We start from the raw sequence: 20411 nt of genomic DNA on the forward strand, positions 1-20411 counted from the left end.
GGAAGTTAGTGATTGTGATCCTCTGAGGCCCAGGAAAGGGTCATCAACAGTGGCAACGTAAACATGTTTAAAAAATAACTATGCCCGGCATCCCCTTATGAGCACTAGTTCCCTTGCCTCTTAAGTAATCACTAAGTAAGCAACCAGGTACAGAGCCCTCTGAAGGTCAACCCCAGACCAGGGTATGGTTAGGGTGGATTAGGCCAAGCCAGGTTAGATTATATTAGATTTAGTTGTGTAGTGCGGCGACTATGCCGGATGAACGAGCCTCCCATAACCCACTTAGCCAGTGGGGTACCTCTTTGGCCGACTCGGTAAGGAGTGGCTCTCACGTCAGGTTGGTCACGGGGTCAATCCCAGGCAGCCGGCGAATACCCTATCCTTGTCTTGATTAATTTCTCGTGTGTTTCGATACATGCAGAGGAAGTGTAGGCTAGATTCTTCTGCCAAAAAGTAGCGTAAACACATCGGAAGTAGCCACTTTGATTATTAAACGGCAAAACACTCGAGTTCCCCAGCCATGGGGTGGAGGCTGCAAGAAGTAGGCTATCATTATGATGTTCACACACACACATTTTAATCATACCGTCATCCCACTCTCCCAGACCCACTAGTTCTTCACATTACCGCTTCTCACCTTTCCATCACTTGTAATACACCTCATATTCATAGTAGCAGCAGCAATAATTTACACACACACACACACCAAGTCCCTCAAACAAATCCATATGCAAATATAAAATAAAACTTAAAAGTTTTGGTCATCATAATTATGGACACTAATAAAACAAGGTTCTTCAGTGTTGAACAATTTGTGTAAATTCCACAATAAAGTACTGTTTTTCTCCACTGTAACTCATTACAGAAACTAAAGTGATTTGTCAAAATATTTCCTTGTGAAAGTGACAGGGGACACTCAAGATATCTAAATATAATCATAATAACCAATGCACAAGAGAAGCTGTTATGCACTAACAGCTGATGGCCTCACAAAACATGGAGGGAAAGTATGAAACTATCCTTGCTGTATATCCCCATCACAGAAAAATAATGCACATTGAAGGATTGCATGGTGATCCCTGCAACACACACACACACACAATCATATATTCCCTTTCCATCGAATTCATTTTTTTTTCTATGCTATTGATCAGCATAGTAGAACAACACTGAGCTTTTTGTTACATAGATAAAAATTCAACACTCTCTTTTCTTTAATTACTCACATAAATGCAATCTGACCTGCATCCAACTGCATAAAAGATTATAAATATATCTGTAAACACACAAATATATGCACTTACACATCCACACATACATTTCCATTCACATATTAAGCTTTGCCTTTTCTTTGCCATACTTAAGCCACATACCATGAATAGACTTCATTTGTTGTCCATCACGCTGCATCTAATTCAAGCCTTGGCCGAGGTAGTGTTTGGATACTTGACCCATCTGCTTGATGGGCCCCTGGACAGGCAAGGCAGCAGTGACTCGGTTATTATCCTTGAGTATGATTGGTGAGTTCACAACCTTTGTGGTTGTGAGGTGAATGACAATTGTAAATCAGTGCCCTCTAGTGGCAGCTCAGTATAAAAATAATGAACAAAGACGAGGACCCTCTCATGGAGGACAACTACCCTTGATCCACTCACTGGCTAGTTCTAACTCTCTGCACTTGTAATAAATAAACTGGCATAGCAACCTTGGCCAGCACCCTCAATCCTTGAACCCATTGACTGCAGTGCTCACATCTTCTCCCGAATGAAGGGGTGCATGAGGCAGTTGTCGATGGTGGCACGCTTGACGGGGTCCAGCATGAGGCAACGCTCAAGAAGGTCCTTCAGCTGTGACACCTTGCGGGCATGGTCCTCAGGCAGGTTCCCATCACCCAGCATTTCGTGCTGAAGGTTGCGTGTTGGGTTGATGGTGGCCATGACCACAATCTTTTCCTAAGAGGAAAAAGAAGATTTGAAGGCAAAGAAAACACAAATATTAAAGTTTTCTGCCAACTTATTTCTGTCAGCAGTACTTGAATTGCCCCAAAATTGTGAAGTATGTATGAATTATCTCAGGCACTCCTGTGACAGATTTTTAATGAGCAATAGCGAAGGCTGTTTTATAATACTGCAGACAGGTGACTTACCCGCTCCGTGACCTTGTCCACATCCCGGTAAAGGAAGTTACAATTGACATCAAAGTGCTGGTCCTTGAAGGCTCCTTTTCTGATCACCTTGTTTGGCATCTTCCCCTTCAGATCCATGAACAACTTGAGCATCTGACAAATAAGTTCTACAATAAGACTTCATATATGAATTACATTTTTTTATAAGTAAGAAACTACTCATCTTGATAAATATCAAACATAACAATCCACTGTCCTCACTTCCCATCAACCTGAGACATGGTAATGAATCACCAGTTTTGCATCTCCCTGTTATCACCAGACAGCCTGTTCTGGTTATCCTCACCTGGTTGTTGGTTTTCCCAGGGAACATGATCTTGCCTGTGTAGAGTTCATATATGGTGCACGCAGCAGACCAAAGATCAATCCCAAAATCATATGTTATTCCTAAAACTGAAAAAGGAGAGTAGAAATGAGTGGCATAATAAAAATCCCAGAGTAGCTAGTAGCAGCTTAAATATTATATCTCATCTGCAGTAATATTAACTGTTGAATAAATGAACTACCAAGAATGATTCACATCCCATACACCGAGGCATCTGCATGGCCTCCTTAGCTCATGTAAGACAAAAGCATGACAGACTTACTGATCTCAGGGGCTCTGTAAAACCTGGCCACCAGGTACGGTGTGATCTCATTTTCAGTGACCTTCGAGGCAGAACCAAAATCACAGAGTTTCAGCACCAGCTTCTTCTCATTCACCTGAAAAAAATTAAAACAAAGGTATTGATATATGTAAATAATAAATATGATAGCCTAAAGTTCAAACACGCATCACAGTGGATCAAGCAGCAGCCATGGCAACTCAAATCAGATCCAGGGCTTTATTGATGTTAGGCAAGCGAATGTCATGTGACTACTAGAAAACACAAATTTAAAAATACACTATACCAAGAGAATAAATGCCTGATAACAATGTGCTTCACTTAAAACAGATGAGAGTACTTCTAACACCTCTTTTCTCTTTGTATCACCCTCCCTCAAAGTTCTGTAAGATGATGAGCACTTAAGATTATAGGAAGGTTGTGCAGATGCTATACAATATTTTATTGTGATTACGTTTGAACTGCAAGCATGCCCCCTAGATCCAACACGAGAGAGGCACATACAAAGAAAGAAGCTGCTGGAAGTACTTACATCTTTATTACTTGTGAATGAAGCACACCATTTATTTTCCTATATCTCTCTAAATGGATAATTTACTTATTTTAATGTCATGTGACATTCTCTTGCCAAGGTGTAAGAAATTCACTGTAGTTACAAAGTCTTGGGTCTGATTATAGTGTTGGCACTCACAATGGACCAGTTTTGGAGTGACCCACTGACTGACCCTCACCACCTCACTGAGCTGCCAGATCACTCCACTCACCAGAATGTTGTCAGGTTTCACATCAGCGTGGAGGATGTTACACTTGCGAAGCAGCTTCAGTGCGCAGAATAGCTGGTGGGTGTAGGATCGCACTGCCTTCACATGCAGACCAACGTCCTTCCCATACTTTTTCAGCACCTGTTGAAGGAGATAAAATTAGAGTAACCTAAGACATGAGTCTGTTCTTGGTGTCTTGTGATATGCATATTTCCTTGTAGCAGGAAATGGATCAGTGATAGATTTAGAGGGCTGGAACAGGGCAGGCAAAGTATCCATGTAGGAAAAAATGTGACTGCAATGAATGTATGAACTATCATGATGCACATAAGCCTAGAAAATTCTATAGGACACACAGGGTAAAGATAATGAGATCCTCAGGCTTGTGATTAAGAAATGAGGAGGGTTCAAGGGGGGACAGGACTTGTACATGTAAGAAGTAACAAGACAAAGAAGTGTATGGGATTTATAACAAACTTCTTGGGATGGATGGAGATGGCTGATTATGGTTAAAGTGAGAAGACTGTAGGAGGTATTGAGTGTAGGTGTGGTAGGCTATTAGGACCAGCCAAGAGTTTTCTAAGGCAGACTCTTATACTGATGAGGCGGGCAGGTTTGATTTGATTTATTGGGACATGTGATTATGGCGCCACAACACAACTGTCATATGGCTGAGGGACAGGATAAAATGAGTAAGGCAAGATAACAAGGGCAAGTGAGACTATTTAAGTTAAGGAAGGTAACGTTAATGTGGCACGCACCTCCCTCAGCGACATGGAGAGGGGCTCGAACACCATGCACAGGTGGTTCTTGTGGAAGAAGTGCCGGAACAGTCGCAGACAGTGGTACTTGTCGTCCGGGTCGGCATCATTCAGGGTCTTGAGGATGTTCAATTCCCTCTTTCCAGTTTTATGCCTGGGAACAAAAAGAAAAAGTCAGTCATTACCATCATAACTCTTACAATCCTCAAATATTATCATCATCATCTTAACATTATTTTCTTTCAGTTACAATGGAAGGTCTTAACCCCTTGGCTGCGGATTTCCTACAGTCAGACCTCATCAAGCTACAGGAGTGGGACAAAAAGTGGCTGCTATAATTCAATGTAGAAAAATGTAGCCCTGCACCTTGGGAGGGGATATCAAGCACACCAATACCACATGGGAAACACTCCACTATCCACCACAGAGGCAGAGAAAGACCTGGGACTATATGTTACCAGGCTATCAGCGAAAGCCAAATCCGTGCCAATCGCGGCGGACTGGTTAAGCCACACGAGAAGAAAAAAATTGAGTAGGAGGATCTGCCAGAACATTAACCCACATCTTTAAAACCACCATTAGCTACCCAAATTAAAAACATGGTAATAAAGTGGGCTTGCTTAGTGACAGGGCATAACATCCACATTACAAGCCCTTCACAAAGCACACAATAGACCACAGTGAATGTATTTCAGCAAGTTACCTTCAGGAGGAAAAGGACACCACCACACACGGATACTCACATGACCTCATTGTTCCTGATGATCTTGATGGCCACGTCCAGGCTTCCCCGCGCTGCGTCCCTCGCCCGCACCACGTTGCTGAACACACCTTGCCCAGTGTACCCAAAGACTGTGTACCTGGAGGAGGGAGAGCACAAGGAAAGATGAATGGGTGAAGAGGCCTGTTACTATGAGGAAGACAGGTTTTGGACAGAATAATTCAGCCTGACATTCCCTGTGTGACGGAAATCTTTTCATTCATAAGTTAGTGATGAAAAGTTAGGTAAGAAAATTAGCAAAATCTACTCCAAAAAAAGACAATAAAACTTACATATTAGAATATACGCAAAGTTCATGGCTATCCCCAGAATGTACTAGGTCATTATGTGCTAATACTTTTTTTTTTTTTTTTTTTTTTTTACAGCAAAGGAGACAGCTCAAGGGCACAAAAAAGTAAACATTAATAAAAAAAAAAAAAGCCCGCTACTCGCTGCGACACTGGTTCATTAAAGCTCTAGAGAAGCTGCAAAAAGACATTGACATCACTAAGACTGACTCACCTTGTGTCCAGCGCTTCACCAATCCTCACTCTGTAGTAGCCCTCTGCATCATCCCAGTTGTCATTGAGGTTAGGGTTCTCTGCAGCCCCCTGGTGAATGTCGCCAAGCTTGTCCACGGCAAAGTTCTCTCCAAACATATCTGAAAACATGTCCTTTTTGCCCTTATCTTTTTCTGGCATATCCTCTTCATCCTTGTTACTGTTGGTGTCTTCCTTGGACTCTGTTTTATTGTCACTGTCTTGCTGCTTCTGGTTCTCCTTATCCTCTTCACTGCTACCATTCCTGCTGTGCCCAAGGCTGTTGCTGTTGCTGTTGCTTCTAGTGCCTGCTGCTGTTGCTGCTGCTGCTGCTGCTGCTTCTCCTTTCCTCTCCTTCTCTTCTTCATCCTCTTTGTCTTCTCCATCTCTGCTTCTGCTGCTGCTTCTGCTGGAGGAGGCTTGTGACTGTGACCTTGGGGAACCTGACCTTGACCTGGCTGGGCTGGAGGTAGCAAGGGCATCTGTTGTTGATCTGGCAAGTGATGGAGGTCTGAAAATAAAAGTGATCTTATATTTTGATACTGTTATTTCCCTGAGGTGTTATCTAGGTACTGTTCCATATACTTTATTCTCCTCTTTTATTTCAGTTGTTCTGCTTTTTAGCTAAAATATCACAGTCTTTACAGAAAAAGGTTTAATGAACAATGGGCTCATTATTTCTTTGTTACTTCATACTCGTTTGCTGTTGCGCAATGGGTATGACAGACAGGATGCGAGGCGTGTATGCATTGGTGTAGTTAGGTCTGAGGTTATTCACAAAACATGCATCCTGCAATGTTTACAGATTCCACGCACTCCCCCCCGATGTGTACATACCTGGAGGGGGGTGCAGGGGAGTCCCTCGGGGTGTTGGTGGCGGAAGGAAACCCGCTGCTCGCTGGCGTGACCTGTGATGAGTCCCTCTCCAGGCCAAGTTTCTGAAGAGTCGAAAACATTAGTAAGTGGAGGGCAAAAATTTCCTTACTTTTCTAAATGTTTCTGAAATGACTTGTTTTAGTGAGTCTTTTGTGGTGATAAAAAGTCCATTTCACTCTACTAAATATTCTGTAAAGTTCTGTCAGCACTTTTCATCACTGTATATGACCTTCAGCTCAACCATATTAGAAGAACTGAGCTGATTTTCAAAATAAAAAAACTACTCAAAGAGATCAGAGACAATATGAGCAAGAATTTTGAAGAAAGAAATATAAACTGTCTAGCCAACACTTCTCTTACTATCACCAAACCCCAACACTAACCTTGTACAACTGCTCCCTCTGCTTTCTCATGCGCTCGATCTTCTGCTCCTCCTCTTCCTCCTCATCATCAAAGTCAATGTCTTCAGCATCTGAGTCTGAGGAGGACTCTTTGGCCTTCCCAAAGATGAGTTCCTTTTGCCTCTCCCTCTCACGGTCGATCTCCCGGTTCCTACTGTAATCAAGATCCTGCCTGTGTGAGTGGGTGTTCTCGGGTTACTCTATACGCCACTCGCATTGGGGGAGGATGATGATCTGTTGCTACTTAGTGAGGGTATGAGTGGAATTGAGAGACATGAGGCAGCTGTGTCTGAAGGAAGAGGATGCAGATGACAGACGCTACTCGTGACAACAGTTACAAGCAGACGACCACATTAGGGATCAAGGGATTACAAAGATGGGGAAGAAGTGTGATATGACAAAGTGATGAAAATGCATGATGGTAGCAAGTTTTCATTATGAGTATATAGTTATCCATTCTCATTCATCTTTCTCTCTGGTTTTAGCACAGATATAGGAGTGTCAGGCTGCATTTACACTCCTTTTGGTACATAACAATAGTAGCGTTGACTCTATTCTATAAAAATCATCTTATTTCATCATGCTTATTTCCTACTAGCAAATATGAGCTAACTCTTCAACTTATCCCCTAACTTGAAGAGGTTTTATCTATTACTTTTTTTTACAAGAATGGCAGCAGCTCAAAGCCAACAAAAACAGAAAAAAATATGACTGCTATTTATATTTCTACAGCAATGGAAGCAGGCATGTCAATTTCTTATCAACTACATGACCCTCTGCTAGTTCCTTACCACTAGCCAAAATCACACAAATAAACTCTGCACTTACTTCTTGTCTCTGTCGCGATCTCTGTCTCTGTCGCGGTCCCTGTCCCTGTCCCTGTCTCTGTCTCTGTCCCGGTGGTTATCATCACGCCGACGGTCCCGATCTCTGTCCCTGCTGTCCGCCCTTTCCTTGATTCTCTCCTCCCGCTGCCGCTCTCTCTCCTTCCTCTCCTCCATCCTCTTCTCCCATTCCCTCTTCCTCCGTTCCTCTCGCTCCTGCCACTCTCTCTCTCTCTTCTCCTGCTCCTTCTGCAGCTGTACAGATAAAAGACACAGATATGATACAACCACTTATGCTCAGTGTTCCTTTGGTGTATTCTTTTAACACTAACTTACAGGAAATAGAATAACAAAATACAATCAGTGACACTTCTACTGTGCTAGTGATTAACTTTGTTTTATCAATCACTAAGTACTTACCTTCTCCCTCATCTGCCGCTCCTTCTCCTTCCTCTCTCGGCTCTTCTCCCGACTCCTGTCCTTCTGCTCGTCCACCACCAACCTCGTCCTCTCATGGCCAGCGCCCTTGTCTCTGTCCCTCCGGTGTTCCCTCCTGGTGCCTCCTTCTTCCTTCCTGTCCCTGTCTCGTCTGTCTCTCTCCCTCCGTACCTTTTTATCCTTCTCCTCCGCCTCTCCTCTAGACCTAAAGGAAAGGATTTGGGAAAAAACAAAATTTGCCTTGAGTCTGAGGTAGAAGTTGGAGATGTCAGATTTAAGTGGAAGTCATCTGCTAACCTGCAACAAAACATTAGTCAATTAAGTTTGAAAAAAAGGAAAGCTTTGCAGTCACTCATATACAAAAGCATCTTTATTCTACCTGCACAGCTATTTTTAACCCCAAAACGCCCAATCTAACTATTATAATGTCTTCCTTTTGATAGTGGATGTAATTCATTATGTTCAACCCTTATTTAAATGACTATTTGAACTTTCAATAAACTTAAGTTGGATACCACTTTCAGTGCTACAATATATTCATGACAGAGATATGTATCTTTGCTGATAGTCCTGCCCCAATGCTAGTGTAGTGATACTGTTATTTTTGCATAATGAAATGTGTAAGAAATAATCCATTCAGTAATTCATGAATGGCCCCATGGGCTTCATAAGGTAAGTTACATTCCTTTGATCCATTTTCCTTACATATTCTTGGGATCATTAGGAAGTTTCTACAGTGCATCCCCATACACCTCCTTCCCCACACTCATAACATCTAACTTCCCCTTCTGTGTGGAAGGAAACTTTGAAATTGAACAGCAATATACCTAAAAGTGGAATGACATATGAAACAAAACAGGAATATTTCTGAAACTGGCAACTCACAAGGACAGTGAATTTCATGTTAATATTTATTTTCAGGAGACCCTGATAGTTTGGCCAATGTGTTAGTGACTGAGTTCCGTCCCTCCACGGATCAGATCAATGCTCCCTCAGTTATGACACGCCGCACACTGCTCCACACTGCACCAAGGAGGATGTTTAGTTCAATATTTTACAAAACTTCCTCACAGTTCCTCTCCATCGTAACTGTATTTTCCCTATGAATAAAATTATTGAATAATCTATGAACAGGATTTAACTACATAAAATTCCTAAAGAATCCAGTTTATAAAGAGACTTCTGGAAACCAAGAACTGCACTGACAACTCTGCAGCCTTCCATGTGCCCAACACATCCCAAGAGTGAGCAATCAGTGTCCCAAGACAGCCACCAAAAGCAGCCTTCAGTACTGTTTGCTCTGGGACATAAAATGTCTACAAACACACAGATAAAAAAAGCTTGAAGAAGCATCACTAGCTGTGTTAGGTAATGGAGATGTATGGAAGATAAACATGCATGGAGGTGGGATGGGAAATGCCGTGAAAAGCTTCTGACTAAACAAGATCTTTTTGTAACTGACAATAGTGGGTGACTAGTGGCAAGATAGGGTCCAGCTCTGGTTGTTGTACAGTCCTACCATTGAGACAATTTATAGATATGAGCTAATTATAATGGAGCAAGCTTTTCTCATTGGATTTTGAATTATTCTCCTATAACTTCTTTAGGATTCCCAAATATAATAATACACATTCCAAATGTATTAAGACATGGGAAGCATGGGGGAAACACCAAGAGAAACCCCATTGATTTTGTTATGCAACAGAGAGGGATTTAGGAGACGTGGGGAGCTGGGGTGAGGGGCTGTGATGTCAAGTAGAACACTAATGTTTTCCTTGCTCTCCCGTGGTTGATAGACACCAAAGAAGTCGTTACCACCGTCATAATAAGCCACTACCCTTTGCCCGGGTACTTACGCCTCTGTTGACAGGGCAGAGCTGGTGTGGGTTCAGCTCCACACTAAGCCTGTAAACAGTGAAGCCCGCAGCCAGTAATTAGTGACATTTAGCTAGGGAGGTTTAACCTACTTTTTTATCCATAAAATGACTTGACTCATTACCTACTCACTATAATAATGTGGCACAAAGTTCTCCCTTCACATTAAATTAAAGAGAGGCTCTCTTGTAATTGTTCCGTTATTTCAACTCCACAGGCTTAAAAGGAGAGTGAGGCAGTTACAACAAAACAAAATGAACACCTAAATGAATATCAAAAGTGAAGGGGGAAGGGCATGAATTTGATTTGCTCATTTTTGCTTTGTGCATTTGAAAGACTGTGACATGATAAGTGATTTGGAAAACCGGGAAGAAATCCAACATGAAAGAAAACTAATAAATAAATGATGAGAAATATGAAAATGTGGAGGTCACCCTAACCTCTCTAACAGTGGAAAAACAAACAAGAGCTTAGATTCCCTGCCTCAGAGATTGACCAACTCGTTTGCATAAACACCACTGAACTCACCGCTATCAAACTATGCTGGAAGTAAACACACACACACACACACACACACACACACACATATGAAACATGCAGTCTCTCTCTCTCTCTCTCTCTCTCTCTCTCTCTCTCTCTTTCTCTCTCTCTCCCTCTCTCTTCCTTGCACACACATGCATGTGGATATGCACGCACGCACGCACACACACACACGCACATACACACATACACACACACACAAGCACACATGCATGCACACACACACGTACACACACATACACACGCCAACACACACAAGCACACATGCATGCACACACACATGTACACACACATATGCACGCCAACACACACACACACACACACACACACACACACACACACACTGGGGGCATCAGCAGAATATACTCAGTACCTGGTTGGTAATACTTTACGGCTAACCGGCAGGACACTCGGCCCACCCAGCGCCACCACCACCACCAACACCACCACCAACCGCAGCAACACAGCCACCAAGGAAGGGAGCATCGCTAGAACGCTCAAACACATGTCATTTACCGAGGCGCTTGAAGGGGTAGTAATAGTAGTAGCAGTAGTAGTAAGGATTCGATTCTCTTTTTGTAAGTTTTAAGGTCTATTGAGTAGCTACCTTCCCTACATCTTACAAAAATAAAGAGATAACAGGGGGTCACCCAATAATAAGGAATCTCCATCACCAAGCTAAGACAAACTCTCTGGGAACCTTTTTCACTGAACATGAAGCATCGTCAGCATCTTGGTATTTATCATCTCGACAATATTCATCCAAGTTTAAATACTTAAGAAAGGAATGACTTATCACTCTACTATGGATTATTGTACTGCCCTAAAAAAATCCTAAACCTAACACTTTCACAAGTCAATACAGATCTTTAAAAAAAAAGCCCAATTCTCCTCTTTCGTTACCAGTTTCAGAAAAGCCTGTGTGACAAGTGACAGAGTGAGAGAGATTGGAAAAAACAGAAAAAAGGCACTTGTGAACATCTAAAATAGACAAATAGATATAAAAAAGTGCCTTTGGGAGGGGAGGGAGGGAAGGAGGGATGGGCCATAGGCTTCAGGTACCTGCTTCGCTTCCGTTTTTTGGGCCTGGACTCCCTCTCCTTCTTCCTTTCCTTCCGCTTAGGCTCCGCATCATCAGAGTCTTCAATAGTAAACACCTCCTGGGGCGGCTTCTTCTCCACGGCTGGGACTGGTGCGGGGGCTTTTTGGGGAGCTGCTGAGGGCTCCTGTGCTGCCTTTGTAGTGGTTGTCACTGCTGCTGCAGGTGGCGCTGGTTCCTCCTCCTCCACGTCACTCATGTACGCCCCAAGACATGCCTGAAGAGCCGCCTGGAGGAGGGAGAAAGAGAAAGATGGGGATTACGTACTTCTCAGTAGTTCTGGGTAGGAACAAAAGTTTGTAAGTAGGACACATCAATTACAGAATCAGGAACTAAGATTGGATCCATTATTGTATCTTCAGACACCTCAGACACAGTGTAAGCCTTCTGCTCAGGCCAATTCCCACTATTCAAGAGCCAGCTAAAACCCTTAAACTATAATCCTGTTGTCAATTTCAGGGTATTAGTACCTCGGGACAGGATACCTGCTGGATTTTCTATAGAAGACACCTTTATAGGAGAATGTTACTATTTTGGTAAGGTCATGAGGCCATTGAAGCACCACGTAATTATTCCTGAACCTGCGGGATACTTCAAAACATTTACTGAGACCCATATGCTGTCCAATAATTAATGACACCTAAGCACTGCCTGCTTAAGAAGATACTCACTCCAGGCACCAAGATGTTGAAATTCTGTGTGGGGATTTAAAGTGTGGTAAATGAATGATTAAATGGAACACACTGAGCCACACATTGACAAAATAATGAATCAAACTTATAAAGCTCCCTAGATCATACATCAGCCTAAGACTGAATTCTGGCCAGAAATACAAGAACTTAGTTGATATTCTGGATACTGAGGGAGCATTGTTGATGTTGAGGCAATCATTCATTAATGTAGGTAACAGCTGGACGTACTGATGTTGAGTGAATCAGAGCTATTTGGCAAGCCAGGCATTTCAGTGCTGTGCAATCAGCCTTGTTTTGTTAAAAGTAAATTCTTATAGATGAGAAACTAAGTGAGTCTGTGATAGAGGAGACACCAGCAAGAGCTGTTATCATGTTGATATCCGCTGGTGAACTAACTCCAAAATAACGGCCTTCCATGTTTTGGCCTTGGATTGTCACACTGACAAAACTATAGATACTTGGTAAATATTTACTACACTTACACTAAACTACCCATGACCCTATTAACCAAGTACTGTTAACCTTGGGAATACTAATTTACTCATCACCATATTTGCATTTAATGATACCATATTTACATATTTTTTGGAGCAATTTCCACAGTATTTTTTTTTTCTTTGGTGTGTTATAGCTGAAATACTTAGTCAATTTTGAATCATAATTACTCTTAACCCTCTCGCGCACCGTAAGTTTCCAATAAGTTTCTATTCCACTCACCATGCATTTTTCAGGCCCGACCGGCCCTTTTTTTGCCGTCGCGATACATTACATTCCCAGATGTATTTTACCCTCACAGATATATCGTACCCCAATAAATTTGGTATCAATGGCTTCATAAAGACTTGTACTAGAACATGCAGAAATAAAAATAGAGGAAAATATATATATATATAAATAATACAAACTTGTTTCGAGTCTCTGTATAGAGTATTGTAGACAATAAATCCTAACTACCACCTCTTCCCCACTCGCTAACTTGAAATTTTGTGGGACAACTTTTTTAGCCGAATATATGTTTCGAAGCAGAATTTAGTGAGGATTCTAATGGCATCCTCAAAATCCTCATATGCCTATTAGTTCCTGAGTTACACTGAGAAAACTGTATTTTTTTCCTTTCCCGTCAGAGTAGGCTAACAACTAAAAATCACTCAAAGTTCCTCATCTACGCTCCTAAGAAAGGTTGCCATATGTTACCATTAAGAAACTTGTCCCAACAAATGACGCTTTCACCAAAAACTTAATTTCTAATCAATTTTTTAACTTTTATGACGCATTTCGCGTCATCGTGCGCCAGGACCTTTTACCCTTTGATGACGTGAAACGCGTCATCATGCGCGAGAAGGTTAACCATGGTCACAGCCAGAAAATGCTTGTAGATGTGGACATTTCATGTGAAGAGTAAAGAAAAGAGGAGGAAAAGAAGAAACAAATATGAAGAAGATAGCAACCACCCACCTTCTGCTTCATTAGTTCCTCCAAGTTGAGGTCCTCGTCAATGTGCAGGAAGTCCGAGGAGTCAAGACAGAACTCCTCCGCCCGACGTGAGGTTTCCCGGGAATTCTCGTCATTGCTCACGCCAAGCTCCATGCCCCCCATGTCCTCCTCGCTGCTGGACACTGTGACCGGCTGTGGGGTGAGACATCGGCCTCAAATAAGCACTCAGCACAAGCTACCTTATCTTAATAACAACTCTGGGTCAAATTTGGGGATTTATCTGACTTTTCTCTAATCACTGGGAGTAGCTGACTAAGCAGATGAATGCCTCAGGGTCTGGCTGGAACTCTAACAAATATTCCTTGTCAAGTCAGTCCTCTTATCAATATGGAAAAACTTCATGGAACTACTTTACTCTGTTTTCTGTGTCATATATTTAACTTCTTTATTTCACAACTCCTCTACACTATTTTTGGACCGACTCTCCTAAATATTCTGGAGATGTCCCTTACGTAGTGCATATTCCATATTTTTGTATAATAACAAGTCATTTGTTTACATTTTTGATCCCTGAGCAATATCTATTCTCCATCAAAGGTAAATCAGAGGATGAGAAGCTTTAAATTACAGTAAATCTTACCTACACAAAACTAGAGACTATAGTGACATGCATGCTCTGTATCTAAGCTATATGTAATGCTGCTGATCACCTGTTCCTTGCTTCCATTGCGGTTATTGACGACAATCTTCATCGACTCCACAATGCCGTTACCCGCAGACGCCCGCAATATCTCCACATCCCTGGCCTGGGCTGGGGTGTCAGCGCTGGCAGCTGCAGAGTCTTCTGGTTTGAGGCTTTTCTCCAGCAAGTCATCAATGAGCTCCAGGTCGACCTCATTGGACTCAGCGCTGTCACTCTCAGAGTCTTTGTGGCGGTGTTTGCTGCGGTGCTTCTTGTGTCTTCTGAACCAGTCATGATGAAAATATTATTATTATTATTATTATTATTACAATTATTATTACCAGCTAAGGAATAACTATTTATGTAATTTTTTACTTTTAAAAGAAGTCTAGAGCAACCCTTTAGACAGAAGTAGCTTTGAAAATCTGCTATTTCCAATAGTTATATATAAAGAAATTGGAATAATTTGTTTCATCTTAAATAATGTGAAGTACTTAAATTTCCTGGCTTGGCAAGCTCATGAAAACATTTGGACAGTTCTTACATACCACCATAGTTTATAGGGATGTACCGATACCGAAATTTTGACCGATACCGATACCCCAATATTTGACCGATACCGATACCTACGCACTGATTTTTATTCATGCAACAATTCCAGCAGCTAAAGGGCTATATCAAATGTTAAAAAAAGACCCATTACTCGTTGTTCCATTATAGACGGGAAGTGTTAAAAAGCTTTGTGAGACTGTACGTACAGCTCTATGTTTGCTGGTCTGAGCATGCGCCGTTCAAGAGAGACCAGTATTTGTAAAAAAAAGCGCCAGCTTTTGACGGCGGGGACGCCACATAACACAACAAGGTTCAGGCGTTCCTTGTATTACCGTCCATATGTACGTGTTAACGTGTGGTTTTCAGGTTTTGTAAGTTTTCTAAAATACAGATAATGAAAATTTGAATTCATCTATGTTTTTTTTATTTGAAATATCAATATAGTATCGTTTTCGCCTATCGGACTTATCGCTAGCTAGCATCGGAATTGTGGATTTATATCGGGTATCGGTTATCGGTTATCACCTATATTTGTGTCTCCAGTTAACAAATATCGGTTATCACCGATAAGGTTTTCCATTATCAGTTATCAGTTATCGAGAATAAGGTTTTCTGTTATCGTGCCCAGTTATGCTGTATACTAAGTATTATATACCTTTTATTCAAAGTAATATGAATCTTATCGTTTAAAGTGATGAAAATTAAATCGCGGGAAATTTCAAACTATGTAGTATCATGATACTAGATAATTACACTTTTCTAATATTTTTTCAACAACTTAGAAAATCCAATTTCTATTGAACAAAATTATTTAAGAGTGACATGTGATGTACAAAACTCCTTCAAGTATCGGTAGTATCAGCAGAAAATCAGCTGATACCAATACCGATACTCTTAAAATGTGTCAATACCACCGATACCGATACATCGGTGCATCCCTAATAGTTTATCAGAAACTTTAATTCTTATTCTCCAAAAAGATTTATTTCCTTGCTGTTCTTGAATGGGGTAGTTTGTGCCTGGTAACTCTACATCTTGTCAAGCAAGCCACATCAAGTATACTAAATGATGAACAAATGTGATGTGATGATTCCTTTTGAAGCAAAATGAGCCGACACACATTCTCTCTTACCTTTCTTTCCTGGAGGAGGACTTGTGGCGGTGCTTGTGCTTGTGTGAGTGCCTCTTGTGCTTCTTCTTGTGCTTGTGTCGGTGGTCCCTTGAGCGCAGACGTAGTCCTTCCTCCTCACCCACCTTCCCCTCCTCTTCCCCTGACAGGCTGGACAGACTGATTTCCTCTGAGCTGAAGGAAAGAAGGAGGGCATTAAATTTCATCACAGTGATGTTACAATTTTTATTTTCACCAAAGAAGGTCAGATTCAGTCAGAAAGATGTCGTGATACTCTCCTCATAACAGAGTTCTAAGCATAAAAAGGTGGAAATACAGATGAATGAAGGCTGTTCCAGAGTTAACCAGTGAAAGGGATGAAAGAACAAAGGTAAGGTTGAGGGCCTCGGTGCTCATCTTCACACTGCCCCTTCAGCCTGTGGCAGGAAATATCCCATTACCCCGTGACTAAGGGCCAGTGTGTCATTTAAGTTAAATGATTACCAGTAAATTTCTGGTAAACAGCATCCTTCGACTTTATGGACAAAACTCTTTTTTCTGGTAGTTTTGATGTATTTTGAATTAATCTGATAGCCATGTCTGGTGCAATCCACCAGTTAGTTAATCTAGCTAACTACTGCTTCTAATATACCGAAAAAATAGCATGCAGAGTGCATAGGATACTTTATTTGCTTCACATTAGTGAAAGTTTCAGAGCACCGTTGTCATTAGTAAACGTCATTGAAATCAACAGAGTTGCATTGAAATTCTACGTCCAGTGTTGTGGTTTCACGAGGGCTAAGCAGACTGAGCCTCTTAACACCTTGATATGACACCGTAGCATGTAGTTCGTGTGTTAGAAATCCCTGCTATATGTAATTATCCCTATGATTCTCATGAGACAACGTTACGTATCTGGTCACCGTTAGCTCATTCTCTATAATCTGGCTAATAATAACAACCATTCGCATCAGTTTAATATACGTATTTAAATTAACTATACCCTGCCATCATGTATCAATCTGCCGGCCTGTGTGCCTCTCGACCTCTGTCACGCAAATGGTCAGTCTCACGTACCTAGCTGTGATGGCGGCCAGTGTGGATTGTGACCTGGGGAAAGTTGGAAAGTTTCATTAAGTCGGCGCAACGTCTGTGGTCATATGCCGGAGAGAGACAGAAGGGGAAGGAATTATAGAAGGGAACAGATCCCAGGAGTGGACAGGGGCGTAGGGTATCAGAAAAGCCGTCCAAATTTTTCCACTCTGCCCGGGAATCGAACCCGGGCTCTCTCGGTTGTGGGACAAGTGTGCTAACCACTGCACCACTAAGCCCCCTATGTGACCTGGGGATTTTGGACTTTTACAAGAAATATCTGTTGATCCAAAGGATTTATTCAATATCTGTGTGTGCCATAAACAAATTTTGAAAGCTAAGAATTGTGAGGTGTGTGAACGACGGGCTACGCTAGACTTAAATAGGAAATTATGGCGCTGTCAGAAACGGAACAGCCGGTCAAAGAAAAAGAAGAACTGTAACTGGAGCCAGAGTGTGTTCAAGAACATGGTGAAACTGCAGGGCTGGATGACAGCTGTCACAAATCGGTTTTATTCTGTACCCCAAAGTACTCGGTAACAATGATCTAGCATCAACTTGGCAGAAGTGGACGGGTTAACCGTCAGTATTGTACCATATGTAATTGTTGACTGGATTCTTGGATCCCACCTCCCTTCTCAGTGAATATTGCATGATTATTTTTGTCCATTAGAAATGAAACTTGACATTTCCCTAGAGTTGCTCTACTTTAGGGTCTTTTTCCCTAGGGGGTTATAATGTGTGTGGGGGGGGGAAGGGGGAGGGGGGCAGGGAGGGCGCAGCCCACCCTTGGTTAGGAGGGGGGTCGAGGGAGGCAAAGCCCCTGTTAGAGGTTAGGTTATGTAAAGTTCAGTTGGGGTAGTTGAAATATATTCGACATGACATTTCCCTAGAGTTGCTATACTTCTAGGGTCTTCTTCTCTAGCTTATAATGTGGGGGGGCTCCAGGGGGGGCACAGCCCTCCTTGATTAAGAGGGGGGTAGAGGGGGCCCCCCATTAGAGGTTAGGTTATGTAAAGTTTGGTTGGGGTAGTTTAAAAATATTCGACATGAGGTGTGGGCCTTCGAAAATTATGCACCGCGGGACGGATTTGGGCAGTGGTAGTGGTCGTGAGGGTGGGGGGGTTCCACTACACTGATCATTCAATGAGAAGCCTGACACTTGTCAACAGACCGGCTGCAGCAGCTGCTAGGTTATGTTGTAATATATTACAAGATATTACGTTAGGGACTTTCCTTACTTTCAAGACCAGCGACTTTTCCCTATTTTAGGGATTTTTTTAGGGAAATTTTGGAAGCCCATTTTTCAGTGACTTTGCCTCCACCCCCAAAACCCCGGTTTGCCACAGGTCCCCAGGCTTGTGTTGGGGGTAGGGGGGGCTGGAGTGGTGGAGGGGGAGAAGTAGTTGTTCGGTAGTTTTACCCACTAGTTTGTGATTTCCATGAAACAAATAACAATATAATAACATTCAAATCAAAACTCATCAAAATTAAGTTTTCCCCAGGTACTCATTTATCAACCAGCCCAAAAGGGAGGACAAATAGCTGGGTGTGCTGTACTCCAACTGTCCAAGCTGGAATTTGAACCCAGACCCACAGATTCATAACTGGGAGTGCTAACCACTGCACTACAATGAATAAAGGTACCTGTTAACTTGCCCTAAAAACTTTGACAGCATGGAGGTGAGCTGGAGTAGAAAGTCAAGCGCAGTAAGGCCTTATAGCATAAGTTCAATGAAGATGTTTTATTAGACCACCATGGACCTTCCCTAACAACTAAAAAAAGATTTGGTAAAACTAAAATACCAGAAGTATGCCAGGCAGCTGCAGTGCAACAACCAATGACAGCACAAAGTGTATAACATTTTTATTGTAAACAATCAAATCTGATCAAGCTAAATCTAACCTAACTTATCTAACTCAACTAAATCTAACCTAACCTGATGAAACAAAAAAATTTTACCAAACCTGATCTAACTCAATTAAATCTAACCTAACCTGTACCCAACTGTGAAAATGCAATAAACATAAATAAATCCCTCGATATATTCCGCCCCAGATCATACTTTTGGAAACAAATCTCCCCTCCACATCATATTTTTGGAAACGCATCTCATAAACAAGTAATTTATGATGGCAAAGCAATATCTATGGGTTGTATGTGCAAGAGGTACTCATATAGCACAAAGGTGTCCTTTGGAGTGAGACAGGCAAACTTTGGACACAATACCTATATCTCCACCTCTAAAGATAAAATATAACAATTCAACAAACTAACAGTGCACCATATTCAAGTGGGTGTAATTCTGGAGTTTGATCATAGGTCTCAACCATACCACTACCACACCTCTCCTGGGTCTAACCTCTTCCTTGACCCTGAGGCTGCTCATACACACACACACACACACACAGATCAAGATGCTGTGGAAATTTATCGTCTTTTCCTGCCACGACTGCAGCATCACCGAGGACCATAAAAAAACTGCATGACTCCAACATCCACCCCAGCCATTATCCAACATGCACAGGATAAAATAAAAAAAAACGTCCCAAAATCACTCATAACCTTCCCTGGCTCACTAAAACCCATAAAAACAGGCAGAGGGCAACACACATACGCACACACGCATATCATTTTCCTTCATTATCCTCTATTCCCTGCCTTCAACGAGCTACCATGGACGGCCTAATGTGGAATACTACCTCATTATTACTTGGAGATAATGAAATAGTGGAAATTAAAGCCGCTTACTACATAAAGGTGGAAAAATAAGGCAGGAAGGAGGGATACGACGGAACAAAGATACCATTTTCCTTCATTATCCTCTATTCCCTGCCTTCAACGAGCTATCATGGACGGCCTAATGTGGAATACTACCTCATTATTACTTAGAGATAAAGAACTAGTGGAAAATAAAGCCGCTTACTACATAAAGGTGGAAAAATAAGGCAGGAAGGAGGGATACGAAGGAACAAAGATACCATTTTCCTTCACAATTCTCTATTCCCTGCCTTCAACGAGCTACCATGGAGGGCCTTTTGTGGAATACTACCTCATTATTACTTAGAGATAAAGAACTAGTGGAAAATAAAGTCGCTTACTTCATAATGGTGGAAAAATGAGGCGAGCAGATGCAGCGAGGCCCTCTGTGTAGTGAGTCGCCTCCTCCTGGCATGGACGAACTGC

The 20411-nt window shown here is 42.0% G+C and overlaps 1 protein-coding gene across 4 annotated transcripts; it reads right to left on the reverse strand.

The window, feature by feature from the left end:
* Window positions 1-1185: 1185 nt before the first annotated feature.
* LOC126996033 (serine/threonine-protein kinase PRP4 homolog) lies at window positions 1186-20411 on the reverse strand. Of its 4 annotated transcripts, none has more exons than XM_050856029.1 (18): window positions 20327-20403; window positions 17210-17242; window positions 16157-16327; window positions 14501-14753; window positions 13812-13982; window positions 11628-11893; window positions 8133-8355; window positions 7717-7967; window positions 6871-7042; window positions 6449-6549; window positions 5595-6122; window positions 5056-5172; window positions 4313-4466; window positions 3555-3692; window positions 2773-2887; window positions 2472-2578; window positions 2147-2278; window positions 1186-1952 (listed from the first exon to the last, which is right to left on the reverse strand). In XM_050856029.1, exons 1-18 carry the CDS (start codon window positions 20398-20400, stop codon window positions 1749-1751), a joined length of 3210 nt encoding a protein of 1069 aa, XP_050711986.1. In that variant the 5' UTR covers window positions 20401-20403; the 3' UTR covers window positions 1186-1748. The 4 variants fall into 4 exon arrangements, with proteins under 4 accessions (XP_050711986.1, XP_050711985.1, XP_050711987.1 ...); XM_050856028.1 differs by having other exon boundaries at window positions 6871-7060; XM_050856030.1 differs by lacking the exon at window positions 17210-17242 and having other exon boundaries at window positions 6871-7060; window positions 20327-20411.

The sequence above is a fragment of the Eriocheir sinensis genome, chromosome 9, assembly GCF_024679095.1.
Source record: "Eriocheir sinensis breed Jianghai 21 chromosome 9, ASM2467909v1, whole genome shotgun sequence".
Taxonomy (NCBI): Eukaryota; Metazoa; Arthropoda; class Malacostraca; order Decapoda; family Varunidae; genus Eriocheir; species Eriocheir sinensis.

What these genes read in the sequence shown, in the direction of transcription:
- LOC126996033 (XM_050856028.1), bottom strand. Translation starts at nt 20,400, where the DNA reads ATGCCAGGAGGAGGCGACTCACTACACAGAGGGCCTCGCTGCATCTGC. An exon ending in AGGAACTAATGAAGCAGAAG is followed by an intron (nt 11,894 to 13,811) that starts GTGGGTGGTTGC and finishes TCCCTCCTCCAG; the next exon opens with GCGGCTCTTCAGGCATGTCT. An exon ending in TGGACAAGGTCACGGAGCGG is followed by an intron (nt 1,953 to 2,146) that starts GTAAGTCACCTG and finishes TTTTCCTCTTAG; the next exon opens with GAAAAGATTGTGGTCATGGC.